This window comes from Hyla sarda, chromosome 8, assembly GCF_029499605.1.
Source record: "Hyla sarda isolate aHylSar1 chromosome 8, aHylSar1.hap1, whole genome shotgun sequence".
In the NCBI taxonomy this organism is placed as follows: domain Eukaryota; kingdom Metazoa; phylum Chordata; class Amphibia; order Anura; family Hylidae; genus Hyla; species Hyla sarda.
In genome coordinates, this window is record NC_079196.1 from 183,504,879 (window position 1) to 183,524,321 (window position 19,443).

The following is a 19,443-nucleotide window of genomic DNA, read 5'->3' on the forward strand; positions in this document are numbered from 1 at the left end:
TTCGGGATAGGAGGTCGGGATAAGAGGACAGAATATGAGGTTGGGATATGAGGACAGGATATGAGGACAGGATATGAAGTCAAAAGCTTCCTCCTTTGTTTATTTTCCTCCCCAACAAGGATTAGGAAGGAAAAACCTGGCAACGCCCGGTACTCAGCTATATATATATATACCAAAAAGGCAAATGCGCTAATAGTTATCAATGTATAACTGCTTGTGCATAACATATAGCAACATATGGCCTATTGTGTACTCCAATGCACACTTGTATACCCAAAGAGAGGACGGGGTCAATTATTAGAATATAAAATAAATATATTTATATACATTAAATATATGTAAAATTCAATACACAAACAAGGGAGAAAGAAACTCCACTGGATGGAGAAAAAGGGCGCCACTCCGCGCTGACACACGTCATTAACATAAATCAAAAAGTGCCCAATGTAAGTATTCACATGTAGTGTATATATCTACCAGTGGAACATTCACCCACTAAATCCATGCTATAACAACCAGGTAATGCATACATACCAATAAAGTGCAACAGTGTACAATGGTAAGCTGGAGTGACTCCACCCCAATGCACGTTTCGGGATGTCCTTCGCCCTGGGAGAGATATAGATATATTGGTAAAATGTTATTTATATATCTTTTATTGGTAAAATGTTAGAATAAAAATGTGAGTTCAGAGGACACAAACAAAAAGTAGCATATACAAACCCTATATACAAAGTTATGGATGAGTGCATGGTTGGGGAGGACGCCACGTCAACACTTTTTTGACTAGGACTGACGTAGGTGTGAGTGTCGAAACGTACGCTGGAGTAGTGTCATGCTGGACCCTATGCCGATACAAAACCTTTATATATTGCTTTTTGTTTGTCTTTACTGAGCTTGCCTTTTTGTTGGCATATGGCACTTTAGATAGTGTCTTAGCACTTTACTTATACTATGTGCTATTATTATCTGTGCATCCTATGCATCACTATGCCCTTTTGCATTTCTGCATGTATACATAATTGGCCTAGTGAAAGTAATTATCTACAGTGTGGGTTTCCGGTGATGTATATAGGTGTCAATTTGTTGTTTCTTTTGGAATACACAGCACACCAAAACACCACACCTATAGGCATTGCTCAGGACTCTAGCCCCACGAGCTACGCTGTTTGTGTAACTTGGGGAGTTTATATAAACAGTATAGCATGCAGCTCCCATTAAAGTCAATTGGAGCTACACAAATTGCTAAACTTCCCTGCTTAAGAGTACATTCCCACACGGTGTATTTTGCTGCGTATTTGCTGTGTATTTGGTGCTGCGTATTTTCCTACCCATTGACTTCAACAGAGAAAATAAAATACGCAGCAGCAAATACGCAGCAAATACGTTGTGTGGGAATGTACCCTTAACTGCTTTTCCAACCACCTCTGGCTGCTGCAAACCCAGAAGAGCAGAGAAGGGACTACCCCTTTTAACCCTTTAGATCAAATTAGAATGTGGTTAAATAGTAAATAGATCTGGACGTCCCTATGGGGACAAAAAAAATGTGTAAAAAAAAAAAAAAGTTAATAATAATGAATTAACCCCTTCCTAATAAAGGTTTGAATCCCCCTTTTTCCATTTTTTTAAATAAAATTAATGTAATAAAAAAATAATCATATGTGGTGCCGCCGCGTGCTTAAATGTCCGAACTATTAAAATATAAGGTTAGTTAAAGTGCACGGTCGATGGCGTACATGTAAAAAAAATACCACAGTCCAATTGTGAATTCTTGGTCACTTCATATACCATAAAAATTTTATAAAAATCAATCAAAAAGTCCCATCAAAAAAAAAATGATACTGATAAAAACTACAGACCATGGTGCAAAAAATGAGCCCTCATATAGCCCCGTATGCGAAAAAATTAAAACTTTATAGGAGTCAGAATAGAACTATTTTAAACAAACCAATTTTGGTGCATGTAGTTATAATTTTTTTTTAAGTAGTAAAATTTAATAAAGCCTACATAATTTGGGTATCCTTGTAACTGTATGGACTAGAATATAGAGAAGGTGTCATTCTTACCAGAAAGTGCACTGCGTAGAAACGGAAGCCCCCAAAAGTTACAAAATGTCATTTTTTTTTTAATTTCACCCCACAAATCGTTTTTTGGTATAAAATAAGTAATAAGAAAAACAAGCCCTTATATGGGTCTGTAGGTGTAAAATTGAAAGAGTTTTTATTTTTAGAAGGGGAGGAGAAAAAAAAAGTGCAAAAACGAAAATTGGCCTAAACATCTTTTCTAGAGAGGAGTGAACTTACAGTAAATTTGATTCGTCACGAACTTCTCGGCTCGGCAGTTGATGTCTTATCCTGCATAAATTAGTTCAGCTTTCAGGTGCTCCCGTGGGCTGGAAAAGGTGGATACAGTCCTAGGAGACTCTTTCCAAGACTGTATCCACCTTTTCCAGCCCACCGGAGCACCTGAAAGCTGAACTAATTTATGCAGGATAAGTTATCAACTACCGAGCCGAGAAGTTTGTGACGAATCGAATTTACTGTAAGTTCGCTCATCTCTAATCTTTTCCCCTATCCAAAGGATAGGGGACAAGGTGTTAGTTTGCGGGGCTCCCGCTGCTGGGGACCCCCGCGGTCTCTGCTGATAGTGGATAAGATGTTTAGAGCGGAGTACCCCTTTAAGGGGTTATGGGCACTTTTACACATGCTGAATTTCAAAATCTTTTTGTTGCACATTAAACCTGCACACATTTTTTATGTTTATTTTTCGCAGTTTTGCGGTACGATTTTTGGCTAGAATGTTTATATCATCTGAACAACTTTTTTCAACTTGTTTTAAACTTTGCAGCCAAAAATCACACCACAGAGCCACAGCAATTTGTGTTAATAATGGTCATAGTATGGCCATACAAATAGTCCGAAAGAAAGCCTAAGCGCCTGTACAGGTGACCTGGATCTGGGATGTTACTATTAAATGGATTTACTGATTTGGTTTAACAGTCACTTTTCACATATTCTAAGAATTATATCATTCTGAAAGATTGGAGGAAAAATGTCCCCAGTTTATTGGTTTTATCTGTATTGATTGGCTGCTCATCAATTATTAGGAATCGTCAAATGTCCAATAACTGCACATTTTTATAGAGCTGTAATAACTTAAGTTATAGTAGCCCATATATTGTCTGTCACAGAGGTAGTGTCTCATAATTGTAATGGTTCTGTAAAAGCTCAAAATATTAAATGTGTCATGAAAGCCTTAAATCAGGTGCATTGGGAGATGCTGTCAGAATACCTGTAAAAGCATGGACTGGAAAGTGCTGATTCCTTAAAGGGACTGTACATAAAACTAAGCAAACAGCTCAGTATTGAAATGGCTCTGTAATGTCATACAGGAATGGGCGTAAATGTTGGCACCGCTGAAATTTTTCAAGAAAATGAAGTGTTTCTCACAGAAAAGGATTGCAGTAACACCTGTTTTGCTATACACATTTTTATTCCCTTTGTGTGTATTGGAACTAAACTAAAAAGGGCAGGAAAAAAAGCTAAATAGACATAATGTCACACCAAACTCCAAAAATGGGCTGGACAAAATTATTGCCACATTTAACTTAATATTTGGTTGCACACCCTTTGGAAAAAATAACTGAAATCAGTCAATTCCTATAACCATCAATAAGTTTTTTACTCCTCTCAGCCAGAATGTTGGACCACTCTTCCTTTGCAAACTGCTCCAGGTCTCTCTTATTGGAAGGGCCTTTTCCCAACAGAAATTTGAAGATCTCTCCACAGTTGTTCAATGGGATTTAGATCTGGACTCATTGATGGCCACTTCAGAACTCTCCAGCACTATGTTGCCATCCATTTCTGGGTGCTTTTTGACGTATGTTTGGGATCATTGTCCTGCTGGAAGACCCAAGATCTCGGACGCAAACCCAGCTTTCTGACACTGGGCTGTACAGTGCAACCCAAAATCCATTGGTAATCCTCAGATTTCATGATGCCTTGCACACATTCAAGGCACCCAGTGCCAGAGGCAGCAAAACACCACAAAACATCTTTGAACCTCCACCATATTTCACTGTAGGTACTGTGTTCTTTTCTTTGTAGGCCTCATTCAGTTTAAACAGTAGAATGATGTGCTTTACCAAATAGCTCTATCTTGGTCTCATTTGGTCCCACAAGATGTTTTCCCAGAAGGATTTTGGCTTACTCAAGTTCATTTTGGCAAAATGTAGTCTTGCTTTTTTATGTCTCTGTGTCAGCAGTGGGGTCCTACTGGGTCTCCTGCCATAACGTTTTGTTTCATTTAAATGTCGATGGATAGTTCGGGCTGAAACTGATGCTCCCTGAGCCTGCAGGACAGCTTGAATATCTTTGGAACTTGTTTGGGGCTGCTTATCCACCATCCGAATGATCCTGCATTGACACCTTTCATCTATTTTTCTCTCCCGTCCATGCCCAGGGAGATTATCTACAGTCCCATGGGTTGCAAACTTCTTGAAAATGTTGCGCTCTGTAGATAAGGCAAATCTTGATCTCTGGAGATGTACTTATAACCTTGAGATTGTTGATATTTTTCCACACTTTTGGTTCTCAAGTCCTCAGACAGTTCTCTTCTTCTCTTTCTGTTGTCCATGCTTAGTGTGGCGCACACACACACACAATGCAAAGACTGAGTGAACTTCTCTCCTTTTTTATCTACTTTCAGGTATGATTTTACTATTGCCCACACCTGTTACTTGCCCCAGGTGAGTTTAAAGGAGCATCACATGCTTGAAACAATCTCATTTTATCCACAATTTTGGAAGGGTGCCAATAATTTTGTCCAGACCATTTTTGGAGTATGGTGTGACATTATGTCCAATTTGCTTTGTTTCCTCCCATTTAGTTCCAATACACACAAACATGAATAAACATGTGAATAAACTGCAATCCTTTTCTGTGAGAAATACTTAATTTTCTTGAAAAATTTCAAGGGTGCCAACATTTACAGCCATGACTGTATGCCCTAGGTGAAGGGCTGCAGAGTTATACAAATTGATGGAAAGTGGGGAAAAAAAGTATTCAGTCAGCCACCAATTTTGCAAGTTCTCCCACATAACAAGATGAGAGGTCTGTAATTTTCATCATAGGTATACCTCAACTATGAGAGACATAATGAGAAAAAAATCTATAAAATCACATTGTCTGATTTTTTAAGAATTTATTTGCAAATTATGGTGGAAAATAAGTATTTGGTCAATAACAAAAGTTCATCTCAATACTTTGTTATATACCCTTTGTTGGCAATTACAGAGGTCAAACATTTTCTGTAAGTCTTCATAGGGTTTTCACACACTGTTGCTGGTATTTTGGCCCATTCCTCCATGCAGATCTCCTCTAGAGCAGTGATGTTTTGGGGCTGTCACTGGGCAACACAGACTTTCAACTACCTCCAAAGGTTTTCTATGGGGTTTAGATCTGGAGACTGGCTGGCCACTCCAGGACCTTGAAATGGTTCTTACTAAGCCACTCCTTCATTGCCCTGGTGGTGTGTTTGGGATCATTGTCATGCTGAAAGACCCAGCCACGTTTCATCTTCAATGCCCTTGCTGGTGGAAGAAGGTTTTCACTGAAAATCTCACAATACATGGCCCATTAATTCTTTCCTTTACATGGATCAGTCGTCCCGGTCCCTTAGCAGAAAAAAATTCCCAAAGCATGATGTTTCCACCCCCATGCTTCACAGTAGGTATGGTGTTCTTTGGATGCAACACAGCATTCTTTCTCCTCCAAACACGACGAGTTAGCAAAAAAGTTGTTCTTTAGTTTCATCTGACCATATGACATTCTCCCAATACTCTTCTGGATGATCCAAATGCTCTCTAGCAAACTTCCGATGGGCCCGAACATGTACTGGCTTAAAGGAGAACTACGGGATTGAAAAATGTATCCCCTATCCTAAGGATAGGGGATAAGTTTCAGATCGCGCGGGTCCGACCTCTGGGGCCCCCCGCGATCTCCCGTACGGGGCCCCGGTTCTCTGGTTAGAGAGGGCGTGTTGACCACCGCACGAAGCAGTGGCCGACACGCCCCCTCCATACACTGCTATGGGAGAGCCGGAAATTGCCGAAGGCAGCGCTTGGGGTCTCCCATAGCAGTAAATGGAGGGCGCGTGTCAGCCGCCACCTCATGCGGTGGTCGACACGTGCTCTCTATGCAGAGAGCCATGCCCCGTACGGGAGATCGTGGGGGGCCCCAGCGGTCGGACCCCCCGCGATCTGAAACTTATCCCCTATTCTTAGGATAGGGGATAACATTTTCAATCCCGTAGTTCTCCTTTAAGCAGGGGGACACTTATGGCACTGCATGATTTGAGTCCCTGGAGGTGTAGTGTGTTACTGATGGTAGCCTTTGCTACTTTAGTCCCAGATATCTGCAGGTCATTCACTAGGTCCCCCCGTGTGGTTCTGGGATTTTTGCTTACCGTTCTTGTGATCATTTTGAAACTATGGGGTGAGATTTTGCGTGGAGCCCCAGATCGAGGGAGATTATCAGTGGTCTTGGATGTCTTCCATTTTCTCATAATTGCTCCCACAGTTGATTTATTCACACCAAGCTGTTTGCCTATTACAAGTTCAGTCTTCCCAGCCTGGTGCAGGTCCTTTGACAGCTCTTTGGTCTTGGCCATAGTGGAGTTTGGAGTGTGACTGTTTTAACTTGTTATCAGTACAAAAGACACCTGTCCACAACCTCAAACAAGTGTCATTAATACATGTAGTGAGTGGAGGACAGAGGAGACTCTTAAAGAAGTTGTTACAGGTCTGTGAGAGCCAGAAATCTTGCTTGTTTGTAGGTGACCAAATACTTATTTTCCACCATGATTTGCAAATAAATTCTTTAAAAATCAGACAATGAGATTTTATGGATTTTTTTTCTCATTATGTCTCTCATAGTTGAGGTATACCTATGATGAAAATTTACAGGCCTCTCTCATCTTTTTAAGTGGGAGAAATTGCATAATTGGTGGCTGACTGAATACTTTTTTTCCCCACTGTACCTAGTTGGATGCATTGTTCTGGACATATGTACATTTCCCATCACAATGTTTTGCTAACAGCAGTTTTATGTTAGGTTTGCTATAATACAATAATCATGTTAAATTGGTGGCAGTCAGACCACTGCAACCTTGATCCCTACAACAAAGAGATTGCAGCACTAGGTACAGTATACCTGTTCTCTCCTGGGAAGCTTCACTTTATTTCAGAAACCCGCAGTACAACTCTGTTCGCTTGAATGGGCTCTGTTCCAATATGACACATCACTGCTCCAGACCAGGTGCTATGTTGAGCTTTGCATTATGGCCAAATTTCTGTGGTTGGATCCTCAGAATTACTGGCAATGTGTCGTCAATGATGGACAACCACTTTAAGCCATTATCCCATAGGTACCTGCTACATATTTTGTATTTGCTGCCTTGATGCTTTTTAGTTTCTATCATCATTTCTATCATCCATAACCAGGCCTAGTGCAAGGATTTTTGCCACCCTAGGCAAAAGCTTATTTTGCCGCCCTTTGACCCCGCCCATTGGCTCCGCAATGTCAGGATGTTAGATGGACCTGACCTTAGTGATCGTTCCGTCTGCCTCGGAGATAGCGCTGCTCTCCTCTTGCAGGCTGAAAAATGCTGATTATATAGTACAGGTGGGGGTTTTGCTTCATGGGCAGGCGCTTCGGATGGGTGGGTGCTTCGGATGGGTGGGTGCTTCGGATGCTGACTAACTTTATTGCAGCTGGCAGAGCGGAGCCCTCATCAAGAGGGGGGCAGAGCCGGCCCTGTCCATAACTGCTGCGTGGTGGTAATTTAACTGGCAAATACCCCTTCTGTCTAATGAGTGATGGAAATTCTTCCCATCTACTATGCTTTACATTGCAATTGTTTGATCACATTAAAGTTGTGTTCTAGCTTTAAAAAAAAAATAAAAATAAAAAAGGTGGACCAGAGGTAGGTAAGTATAGCTTATATATATATATATATATATATATATATATGTGTATATATGTATATATATGTATATATATATATATATATATATATATATATATATATATATATAGGTATTTTCCTAGTCCAAGCAGACAAAATTGTGGGTAGGATTAACCCAGGAACACTACCACATCGGTAGTTATCACAGTGCAGATCATGCCGTGCCGAATGACTTGGAAATACCTAAACAAACAAAACTTCAGTGATTTCTCTGTAAACAGAAGCACTATAACCTGTAAACAAAAAACAAACAAAACCTCAGTGACTTCACTGTTACCAGGATCACTATAACCTGGACTCTCATGTTAAGAAACATGCAATTTTTTTTTTAAATGGTTCCTGTTTTTACAACACTGTCAACCAGACAAATTATAATCGTGTTTTTGCCTGGCACATGAGACACATTTTGAAAGTTTATTTTCCTTTAAAGTGTTTCTGTTGTCAACAAAAACTTTTTATATAATTTAGATTCATACTGCAGTCTGATAGACAGGACAGTCGTGAGCACAGAGTAGTGCTTGTTCTGCCCTCCCTTTCTGAAGTTTGTTGTAGCCTGTGCTCCTGCTGGGACCAAGATGATCATCATACCAGGATTTCTGTAAAAAATAAAAATAAAAAAAAATGTGTAGGTATATATTTTTAAATTAAGTATTTTAGAAAGGTTATTGTTTTTCCACAATCTACAACATATAGAGAGTTTTTGATTCTGACGGTGCCTATTTAATCTGTGTTACCATCTGAAATTTCTGTCTAAACCTATTGTCTGACATTTTATGTATTAAGTCATATTAGTCATCTACATAGATACATTGTTAATAGTGAAGAACCTTGGAGATCACCACATGAGCCAAGTGTTCAGATGACTCTTTCAGCACTTAATAAACATATTGATAGATTAAAGGGGTTCTCCGGTGCTTACACATCTTATCCCCTATCCAAAGGATAGGGGATAAGATGCCTGTTCGCGGGGGACCCCCGTGATCTTGCACGCGGCACCCCGTTTGTAATCAGTCCCCGGAGCGTGTTCGCTCTGGGTCTGATTACGTGTGACCACCGGGCCGGCGGCGTGTGACGTCACGCCTCCGCCCCCGTGTGATGTCACGCTCCGCCCCTCAATGCAAGCCTACGGGAGGGGTCGTGATAGCTATCCCCAGCGGCAGGACTCCCGCGATCAGGCATCTTATCCCCTATCCTTTGGATAGGGGATAAGATGTGTAAGCACCGGAGAACCCCTTTAATTGGCTTCCTAAGAAATTAGCCCTAGTGTTACATGGGGAATTTAGGCTATGGGTATTACAATCTGTGTACAGCCCTGCAGCACACAATGACACTATATGAACAATGGCCAATAAATATTTACACACAGGCCTTGATTTACTATTGTAAACCCAACCTGTTTTGTTGGGTTGTGCGCCAGATTCTGATGTCTTTGCCAGAATTTGCGCCAGAATTGAAAAAAAAACCTGACCAACTCCCCATTTTACTGAGAGAACCCGAAAAACATATGTGGCCCTCGGGGAAAGGGGGTGTGTTCCCGACATTTTCCAAAAATTCCAACATATTTACCAAGAAAATGTGGTGGATTTGAATCATCTTTGTTTCAACAAACTTTGCAAACTTTTGTAATATATCTCATTAGAGAAAACAATCTGTTCAGTACTGTCCTGTGTTTACAAAACAGACTAGCAATTAATTAATAGATCAGTTAAATGCTGCCAATACAAGTCCATCAAGAGTGAAGGGGTGAAGAAAGAGATGAGAGAGGGGGGTGAGTTCAGAGAGCAAAGTGATATACAAAGTTACTTAATATTATGCAGATTGTAACTATAGAATGCTGCGAGAGCCTATTCAACCCCTATAAGGGGTTGTATGGGGAAAAGAAAGGGTCCTACGTGTTCTGCTCCCTGGTACTTACTTCTGTCCTCTGACCCTTCTTGTAAGTATACCTTGAAAGGGGTACTCCACTGGCCAGCGTTTGGAAGTAAATGTTTCGAATGCTGTTTTCGCACTGAGGGGGTAGGGCACGCCCCTCGTGACATCACGGCCTTGACCCCTCAATGCTAGTCTATGGGAGGGGGCGTGACAGCCGTCATGCCCTCTCCCATAGACTAGCATTGAGGTGGCAAGGCCGTGATGTCACGAGGGGCGTGGCTGACCCCCGCAGCACGAAAACAGTGTTCGTAACATTTACTTCCGAATGCTGGCTAGTGGAGTACCCCTTCAAAGACAATAGGGTAGCGGGTGCTAGTCACTACTATCACTAATGTCAAATAGTTGTATGATGTATCCACAAGATTGGCAGTATCCTGCAGCTATTGGTCATTCTTTGCGGGAGTGTTTTTTTTTTGCCTGCATGAGATAGTAACTGGCTCAGATATACTTCCCTGTCTTGGTAGATTTATGAGACTGGGCCAGGTGCAAAAGTAGGTAATGGGAAGCGGAAAAGAAAGGACCTTTCCTGCTTCCCAGACAACCCCTTTAAGGCTTCAATGGCTTAAGAAGGACTCTTAAAGGGGTACTCCGCCCCTAGACATCTTATCCCCTATCCAAAGGATAGGGGATAAGATGTCAGATCGCCGTGGTCCTGCTGCTGGGGACCCCGGGGATCACTGCTGCAGCACCCCGCTTTCATTACTGCACAGAGCGAGTTTGCTCTGCACGTAATGACGGGCAATACAGGGGCCGGAGCATCGTTACGTTACGCCCCCGCCCCTTGTGACTTCACGGCCCTCCCCCCTCAATACGAGTTTATGGGAGGGGGCGTGGCGGTCGTGATGCCCCTGCCATAGACTTGTATTAAGGGGGCGGGCCATGATGTCACGAGGGGCAGAGCCATGACGTCACGCTGCGCCGGCCCCTGTATTGCCCGTCATTACGCAAAGAGCGAACTCTCTCTGTGAAGTAATGACAGCGGGGTGCCGCAGCGGCAATCCCGGGGGTCCCCAGCAGCAGGACCGCGGCGATCTGACATCTTATCAATGTCTAGGGGCAGAGTACCCCTTTAATGTACCTGGCAATAAGAGTTCTCTACTAACGTGTCCAGGATTATCAGAAATTGTGTGTCAAAGACCTATACTTAGCGACCAGAACAAAAATAAAGTCCATGGTCAAAAAGAAAAAGTTTATCTTATGTGCTGGCTGTATACTTTGTTATATTTATATGTATATATATATATATATATATATATATATGTATTATATTATATATTCTTGGTTTACTGTAAGTTGTGTGGTTTCCCACTTGTTCAGATTTTTTTTTATGATTTGGAGAAGTCACTTCGAAATTGTAACCTTACTTGCTTTTATTAATAATTGTTTCACTTTTATTAAAATTTGGCCAGTGGCCTGGGTTTATAAGAAATACATGCAAAGTCAGTACACATTTAATGACAGCGATTATCATTGCTTATACATTTTGCATGAGATTGCATGTTTGCAAGGTCTTGTTTTAACCAATTTTGCCAAAACAAGTTACACCAATTATCATATTCATATAAGGCTATGGACACCATTGAGGGCAACTTGTTTTTTATGCCTTGTACTTATTGTGGTGCAAAAAAAATTCTCTTTATTATGGTATTCAGTTTATTGTCCCTAGTCTGCATGTTTTACATAACCTGCAAGCTACTCTGTCTTTTTAGGAGTAAAAACCATCAGAGGAGCAGCCTGACACCTCACGTCTCCAGCACCTCTTTCCTCCTCTGAATGATCTTTTAAAGTAACCTTTTAAATTGCCCTTTATTCTGGTCATAAATGATCTTCGATCTATCAGTTTGAAGAAAGTAAGGAACTGGAGATTGAGCCATCAGGCAGGTACTCTAATGGATTAACAAAAAAAAAAAGCTCTTTTAAAACCATAGACTCCTTTAAATGCTTACGTTTTGTGGGTTCTGAATGGAGGACCATGCTACCAGAAATATCTAATGTCTATGATGAATCATTAAAAGCAAGCAGATGACCAGAAAACGTTACATGGTCATATATATTTTTTTTTTATAAAACACACTAATGCAACCATCTTTTAATAATATCGACTGTAATACAAAGGTAAGGGATGTTTGTCAGGGTTCTGAATTTTTTTTTCACTTGAACGCGCCTAGCTGCATTCAATCTGATCTTTTCTCTATTACCACTCCCCTATTACCCCTCTATTACTAACCCTTAAGGTAGTGGAGTACATATCCAAGGACATGCTTGCACTCCTCAGGGCAGAACTGGACTACTACCTAGACGTCTGTCGTGCTACCAATGGAAATGACATTGTGCGTTTGTAGTGTGTAGACAGAACTTGAATTTATTGTGTCTTTTCATTATCTCTTGGTTATAAATACCAAGGCTATAACCATCCTTTTTGAATAACCATTTATGTGCACCTTCTGCTGATCTCTTTTCAGTGCTGTTCCAACTATGCCTGTCCCACTGCTCAGAGCTTCCTTTTCTCTATACCAGCTTATAGGAAATGCTCACTCAGCCAGTCACTGGCCATAGTAGTGATCCACCTTAGCCAGTGATTGGCTGAGCCAGAACTTCCTATGCATTGAGAACAGTAAGCTCTGACCAGCAGGACTGGCACAGACACAATAGAATGATGGTGGATGATTGGTAGGGGAGTTCATGGTTTTTTAATGTTCTGCTGTTACTCTGAGCATTCTAAAATAAAAAAATATATTTTTTTTCTTTCTCCAAATTACCCCTTTAAATGAATTATGAAGTAGTGATGAACCATTAGTAAGGCAAAGCTGGTAATTGCCATTTCTCTCGCCTTTTTCCAGCTCTCTTAGATCTACCAGTCCAGCCATCTAAAGAAGTGATGGGTTTTGGACATAGCTCCTCATCAGCTCAGCATCTGCCCTTTCGGTTTTATGAACAATCTCGCCGTGTTGGGAGTGACGTTGCCGTGCAACGCTCTGTCTTTGCGTCAGTTGACAAGGTACCAGGTATGGCCAAAAGAACAACGTTGGACTGAAATGTACTTGTAGTTCCACTTTTTTTCTCCTCTTTATTTGGGCTCTCCTATTATTAATATACAAGCTTCATCATATCCAGTATGTACATCGTCCATGTATTCTGAACTTCTGCATCACTGGTGTAACCTTTGTAGCACCCTTTTGTAATTTTACTGAAGAACCTTTTAATTTTACTGGAGTTCTAGTACTTTATTCAGTTGTAGGCTTATTGGGACTATTCTATTGTATAGAGTTTTTAATATAAAAAGAAAATCATGAAGAGTGTATTTTATATATCCCATGATATAGGAGCCACTATACCAGTTTATAAGTAAAGAACACACAGCTTTCCTGTCAATATTAAAGGACCACTCTGGGGGGGGAAAAAATTGCCTGTGGCAGTAAGAATCTATGCCTTACATGTGGGCTGATGCTTCTCTCACCAGACAGCTATCTTCTGACTAGGACTCTGTTCCGATCCCACTGTGTGAAAATTCACAGATGCCACTGACTTCTTAAAGGGGTACTCCGCCCCTAGACATCTTATCCCCTATCCAAAGGATAGGGTATAAGATGTCAGATTGCCGGGGAGCCGCTGCTGGGGAGCCCTGGGATCCCCGCTGCGGCACCGCGCTCTCATTACAGCACAGAGCGAGTTCGCTCTGCACGTAATGACGGGCAGTACAGGGGCTGGAGCATCGTTATGTCACGGCTCCGCCCCTCGTGACGTCACTGCCCGCCCCTTTCAATACAAGTCTATGGGAGGGGGCGTGGCGGTCGTCATGCCCCCTCCCATAGACTTGCTTTAAGGGGATGGGCCGTGATGTCACGAGGGGCGGAGCCATGACGTCACGCTGCTCCATCCCCCTTATCGCCCGTCATTCCGCACAGAGCGAACTCGTTCTGTGCTGTAATGATAGCGGGGTGCCGCAGCAAGGATCCCAGGGCTCCCCAGCAGCGGGACCGCGGCGATCTGACATCTTACTCCCTATCCTTTGGATAGGGAATAAGATGTCTAGGGGCGGAGTACCCCATTAAGAGACCTGAAACCCTTCATACGTTTGTTGCAACTTACTCCAACATATTTAGCTAAAATGCTGGACTTCAGTAAATTTCCCTTTCTGTATTTTTTGCAGCTCACCTATTGAAATGAATGGGCTTGAGCTGCAATACTACAAATAACCTGTAGGCAAGTGTTGCACTCTTTTTGTAATCTATGACAACAGCTTAATTCTGGGAGCTATTAAGTGTAGAACAGTATTGTCAGGCTAAAAGCAAGGCGCTACAAATTGTTTATAAGAGACAATAAAGTTAGTTATTTTTTCCTTTGGTTATCTTACACTGTTGTATTACAGAATTGCATAACATCAGTTAGCTAATATGGGAATCGCATTTTCTTGCAGCCTTTGTCTGTTGTTCTATAGACAGTCATGTAGGTTTCTGTTTTAGTTGTGTTGTAGTGTAAAGCTGCTTTATTATGATCTGCTGTACATATGTATCTGCAGTTGTTTACTTCTGTATTATCAGACTGGAGTCAATGAGATGTTACGTTTAAATAATTACGTCAAACTAAAGGACTGGCACATGTCCAAGAATGTGGTGTAAGATGACCCTCCTCGTGTCTGACATTTTTCACTACCAGTGTTTCTGGAGAAATTAATAACAATGACGAAATACCCATTTAAGTGTCTGCTGGAATTCTGAGCATCTCTGTGGTGCCAGAAGATCTCATTTATTTGTACACAAATTAGAAACCGAAACAGCTGACAATAACCCCTGGACAAATAAACAAATGTTTTGCTGGCTCTATAAATGTTAAGACTACCCAATAACAGAGGAGTCACTGAAACAATACACAACTGTCATCACAACATAGTCTTATACCGTTTTCACATGACTGTACTATGGATACCTTTTTATCATTCATATTACAACCTGATTGTGGATCAGATTTCCCAAACTGACAATTTATGTGAAATTTTGTTAAAGGCATTGTTTATGCTGTGCCTATCAGTCACTATAAATGGTGTATGAGTAAGTGTCCACCTTAACCGCTAGTAACACAACACAATATGAGGACCAAGACTTAAAGAGTCACCAAATAAAAACTTTTAATATAGTTTTCCTTGTGTAATTAGCAGAACTAGACACTTTCTCATTCACTTGCTTTTAAAATTATCAACAGAAATATGATAAAAATGTAATAGAACAAAACAGCCTCTAGGTGGCGCGGTTCTGTTCCCTGCCACAATTAATACAGTGAGTTTGGTCTCCTCCCGGCCTGGCCGGAGTCCAAACTCAAAGTGTTTCTCTGCACTGAGCTTGATTGACAGCTGCACAGAGCCTCACTGAAAGCTGCACAGAGCCTCACTGAAATATCCAAAGAGCCTCACTGAAAGATGCACAGAGCCTGAGGTCTTTTATTTATCACAGCACTGCAACCATTTGAGGGTGGAAATGGTCCCCCAGCAGGCTTCAGTGATGTTAGGCCTGCGGGAAAACACCCACTTTCTCCTGCTAGAAGATTTTACTATGTGAGCAAGAATAAAGGTATGATACAGAGCTTTTTAACCTGTTGGGGACGGAGGGGATACCTATACGCCCTCCGCCCACTCCCTTTCTATAACACGGGGCCATCGTATGGCCCTCGGGTCATAGCGGGTCGGGCCTGGCCTCTAACAACGGCCGGGACCTGTGGCTAATAGCGCACGGCACTGATTGCGGTGCCGTGCGCTATTAACCCTTTAGACGCGGCGTTCATAGTTGAACACCTCGTCTAAAGTGAAGGTAAGACCTTGCCGGTTAGCTCAGGGGGCTGTTCGGAATCGTGGCATCCCGAACAGCTTACAGGACAGCAGGAGGGCCCCTACCTTCCTCCTCGCTGTCCGATCGCCGAATGACTGCTCAGTGCCTGAGATCCAGGCTTGAGCAGTAAAGCGGCAGAATCATTGATCAATGGTTTCCTATGAAAAACCATTGATCAATGTAAAAGATCACTGTGTGCAGTGTTATAGCCCCCTATGAGAGCTATAACACTGCAAAAAAAAATGAAAAAAAAGTGAATAAAGATCATTTAACCCCTTCCCTAATAAAAGTTTGATCACCCCCCCCCCCTTTTCCCATTTAAACAAAAAAACTGTGTCAATCAAAATAAACATATGTGGTATGTTTGGATAGGGGATAAGATGTCTAGGGGCGGAGTACCCCTTTAAAGCTCTGACATTTTTTTAAGGGTGGGAGGGGTGTTAGGAGTAGTTAGGGAACATAACCTGAGTTAGTTTAGAAAAGTTTATTTGGTGACAGGTACTTTTTAAGGATGCGCTATATTGTAGTTCCCCACAAAGGCTATGTAGAAAACCCATATAGGTATATAGGTAGTCATGTGGGACAAAAGACTAGGACATATCTAGATGAGATTAATGTGTAAGAAGAGTGAAAAGGTAGGAAAGGGCTGGGGCAACTTTTGACTATTGTGTGTTCCATTTCTGATGATTAAGTATTGGTAATAAAACAATACTTTAATGTCAAGTTTTTTTGTCTTGCAGTGCTGGGGTCCTGGGTTCAAATCTCACCATAGGTAAAAGTCCCTATGAAGGTTAGTCAAAAGTCAGTCGGAATCACTGACTTTAGCAGGGCTAGTCAATTTTATAAAGAGAATAGGGTCCTCTCAACTCTCCCCTGACAGATTATTTCAGCTTGGCCCTATTCTTCTTAGAGAGAGAAGCCAAAACTGTCTGGTGGTGGCATGCCCCAATCCCTCCATTGAGAACACAATAACGTCCCTCCAAGCTGAACATTTATATCTATGGGTAAATCTAAAATAGAAACTATAAACGTAGTGAAAAGTATGTGGTCCTACGTAAGCCACCTGGTAGCAATATTGTCATCCAGCATACAGTGGGGATCAAAAGTTTGGGCACCCCAGGTAAAAATTTGTATTAATGTGCATAAAGAAGCCAAGAAAAGTTGGAAAAATCTCCAAAAGGCATCAAATTACAGATTAGACATTCTTATAATATGTCAACAAAAGTTAGATTTTATTTCCATCATTTACACTTTCAAAATAACAGAAAACAAGAAAATGGCATCTGCAAAAGTTTGGGCACCCTGCAGAATTTATAGCATGCACTGCCCCCTTTGAAAAGCTGATACCTGCCAGTGTCATGGATTGTTCTCAATCATCATCTGGGAAGACCAGGTGATGTCAATCTCAAAGGTTTTAAATGCCCAGACTCATCTGACCTTGCCCCAACAATCAGCAACATGGATTCTTCTAAATAGTTGTCTAGAAATCTGAAACTGAAAATAGTTGATGCTCACAAAGCTGGAGAAGGCTATAAGAAGATAGCAAAACGTTTTCAGATGTCAATATCCTCTGTTCGGAATGTAATTAAGAAATGGCAGTCTTCAGGAGCAGTTGAAGTTATAGTAAGATCTGGAAGACCAAGAAAAATATCAGACAGAACAGCTCGCAGGATTGTGAGAAAACAATTCAAAACCCACTTTTTACTGCACAATCTTTCCAGAAAGATCTAGCAGACACTGGAGTTGTGGTACACTATTCCACTATAAAGAGATACTTGTACAAATATGGTCTTCATGGAAGAGTCATCAGAAGAAAACCTCTTCTAGGTCATCACCAGAAAAATCAGCATTTGAACTTTGCAAATGAACATATAGACAAGCCTGATGCATTTTGAAAACAAGTTCTTTGGACCGATGAGGTTAAAATTGAACTTTTTGGCCGGAATGAGCAAAGGTACATTTGGAGAAGAAGGGGAACAGAATTAAATGAAAAGAACCTCTGTCCAACTGTTAAGCATGGGGGTGGCTCAATCATGCTTTGGGGTTGTATTGCAGCCAGTGGCACAGGGAACATCTCACAAGTAGAAGGAAAAATGGATTCAATAAAACATTTTTGGGATGCTAACTTGATGCCATCTGTGAAAAAGCTGAAGTTAAAGAGAGGATGGCTTCTACAAATGGATAATGATCCTAAACACACCACGAAATCCAAGGGGGATTACATCAAGAGGCGTAAACTGAAGGTTTTGCCATGGCCTTCACAATCTTCTGACCTCAACATAATTGAAAATCTATGGATAGACCTTAAAAGAGCAGTGTGTGACAGACAGCCCAGAAATCTCAAAGAACTGGAAGACTTTTGTAAGGAAGAATGGGCAAAGATACCTCAAACAAGAATTGAAAGACTCTTGGCTGGCTACAAAAAGCGTTTACAAGCTGTGATACTTGCCAAAGGGGGCAGTACAAGACATTAACTCTGCAGGGTGCCCAAACTTTTGCAGACGCCATTTTTTTTGTTTTCTGTTATTTTGAAAGTGTAAATGATGGAAATAAAATCTAACTTTTGTTGACATATAAGAATGTCTAATCTGTAATTTGATGCCTTTTGGAGATTTTTCCATCTTTCCTTGGCTTCTTTATGCATATTAATACAAATGTTTACCTGGGGTGCCCAAACTTTTGATCTCCACTGTAAATCATATACAGGAGAGGAGATTAGTGCTCCGGATGTGCCATAAAACGTAACCTTTACTAGTTATTAATTAAAATCTATAATTCGTATTCGTGATAAAGTGATTGTAGCGCTCAATGGCAGTAATACAAAACAGTAAACCATAGGCGCACTGACCAAGGTTACCTCCCGATCCTCACTGTGAATCTACAGAACCCCGGATTCCTGCACCTGAATTAGGACATAATAGCCTTGGAATGTGTATTTTTCCCCATAGAACTCTACTATTATGCATTACATGTCTATACTCGCCTAAATACAATTGCATGGTGTTGGGGCATTTTATTTGCAGATTCTATCTATTAGGCTATTATCTGTGACACAGTAACCATTGGGGAATGTGCATCTCTTCTCCCATAGGACTTTTGCATTACATGTACATACCCGCATAGACATATTTGTATGGCATTGGGGCACTTTACCTGCAGGTCCTTTTGGTTATTATTCTATATGTGAACTACTTTATAATTATATTTTCGTTGTACCTCCCTGATGATGCCACCAACACTGGTGGTAGAAACGCGTTGGTGGTACTATTGATAAATACTTGCAACGTTTTTACATTTATCTTATTTGCACGACTAGGGTGGCTGGGCCCAGCCAAACATGGTCAGTGCGCCTACGGTTTTCTGTTTTGTATTACTGCCATTGAGCACTACAATCACTTTATCACGAATACTAATTATAGATTTTAATTAATAACTAGTAAAGGTTACATTTTATGGCACATCCAGAGCACTAATCTCCTCTCTTATATATAAATCTAAAATAAATACCTGTTGGCCAACTAAAAAAGAGGCTGACTGCTCTTAAAAGTGTACAGTCGCTTTAAAGGGGTTATCCAGGAAAAAACTTTTTGTTATATATCAACTGGCTCCACAAAGTTAAACAGATTTGTAAATTACTTCTATTAAAAAAATCTTAATCCTTTCAGTA

At 41.1% G+C, this 19,443-nt stretch overlaps 1 protein-coding gene across 5 annotated transcripts in view; it reads left to right on the forward strand.

The window, feature by feature from the left end:
- The window catches only part of CLEC16A (C-type lectin domain containing 16A), a 318,383-nt gene that overhangs the window by 209,364 nt on the left and 89,576 nt on the right, over positions 1 to 19,443 (forward strand). For 4 of the 5 annotated variants that reach the window (XM_056536467.1, XM_056536468.1, XM_056536463.1 and 1 more), the window contains exon 21: positions 12,798 to 12,962. The exons of the other annotated variant lie outside the window; for it this stretch is intronic. In XM_056536467.1, coding sequence (XP_056392442.1) covers positions 12,798 to 12,962 — 165 coding nt within the window. The remainder of the gene's footprint in view (positions 1 to 12,797; positions 12,963 to 19,443) is intronic. 5 annotated transcript variants of the gene reach the window in all.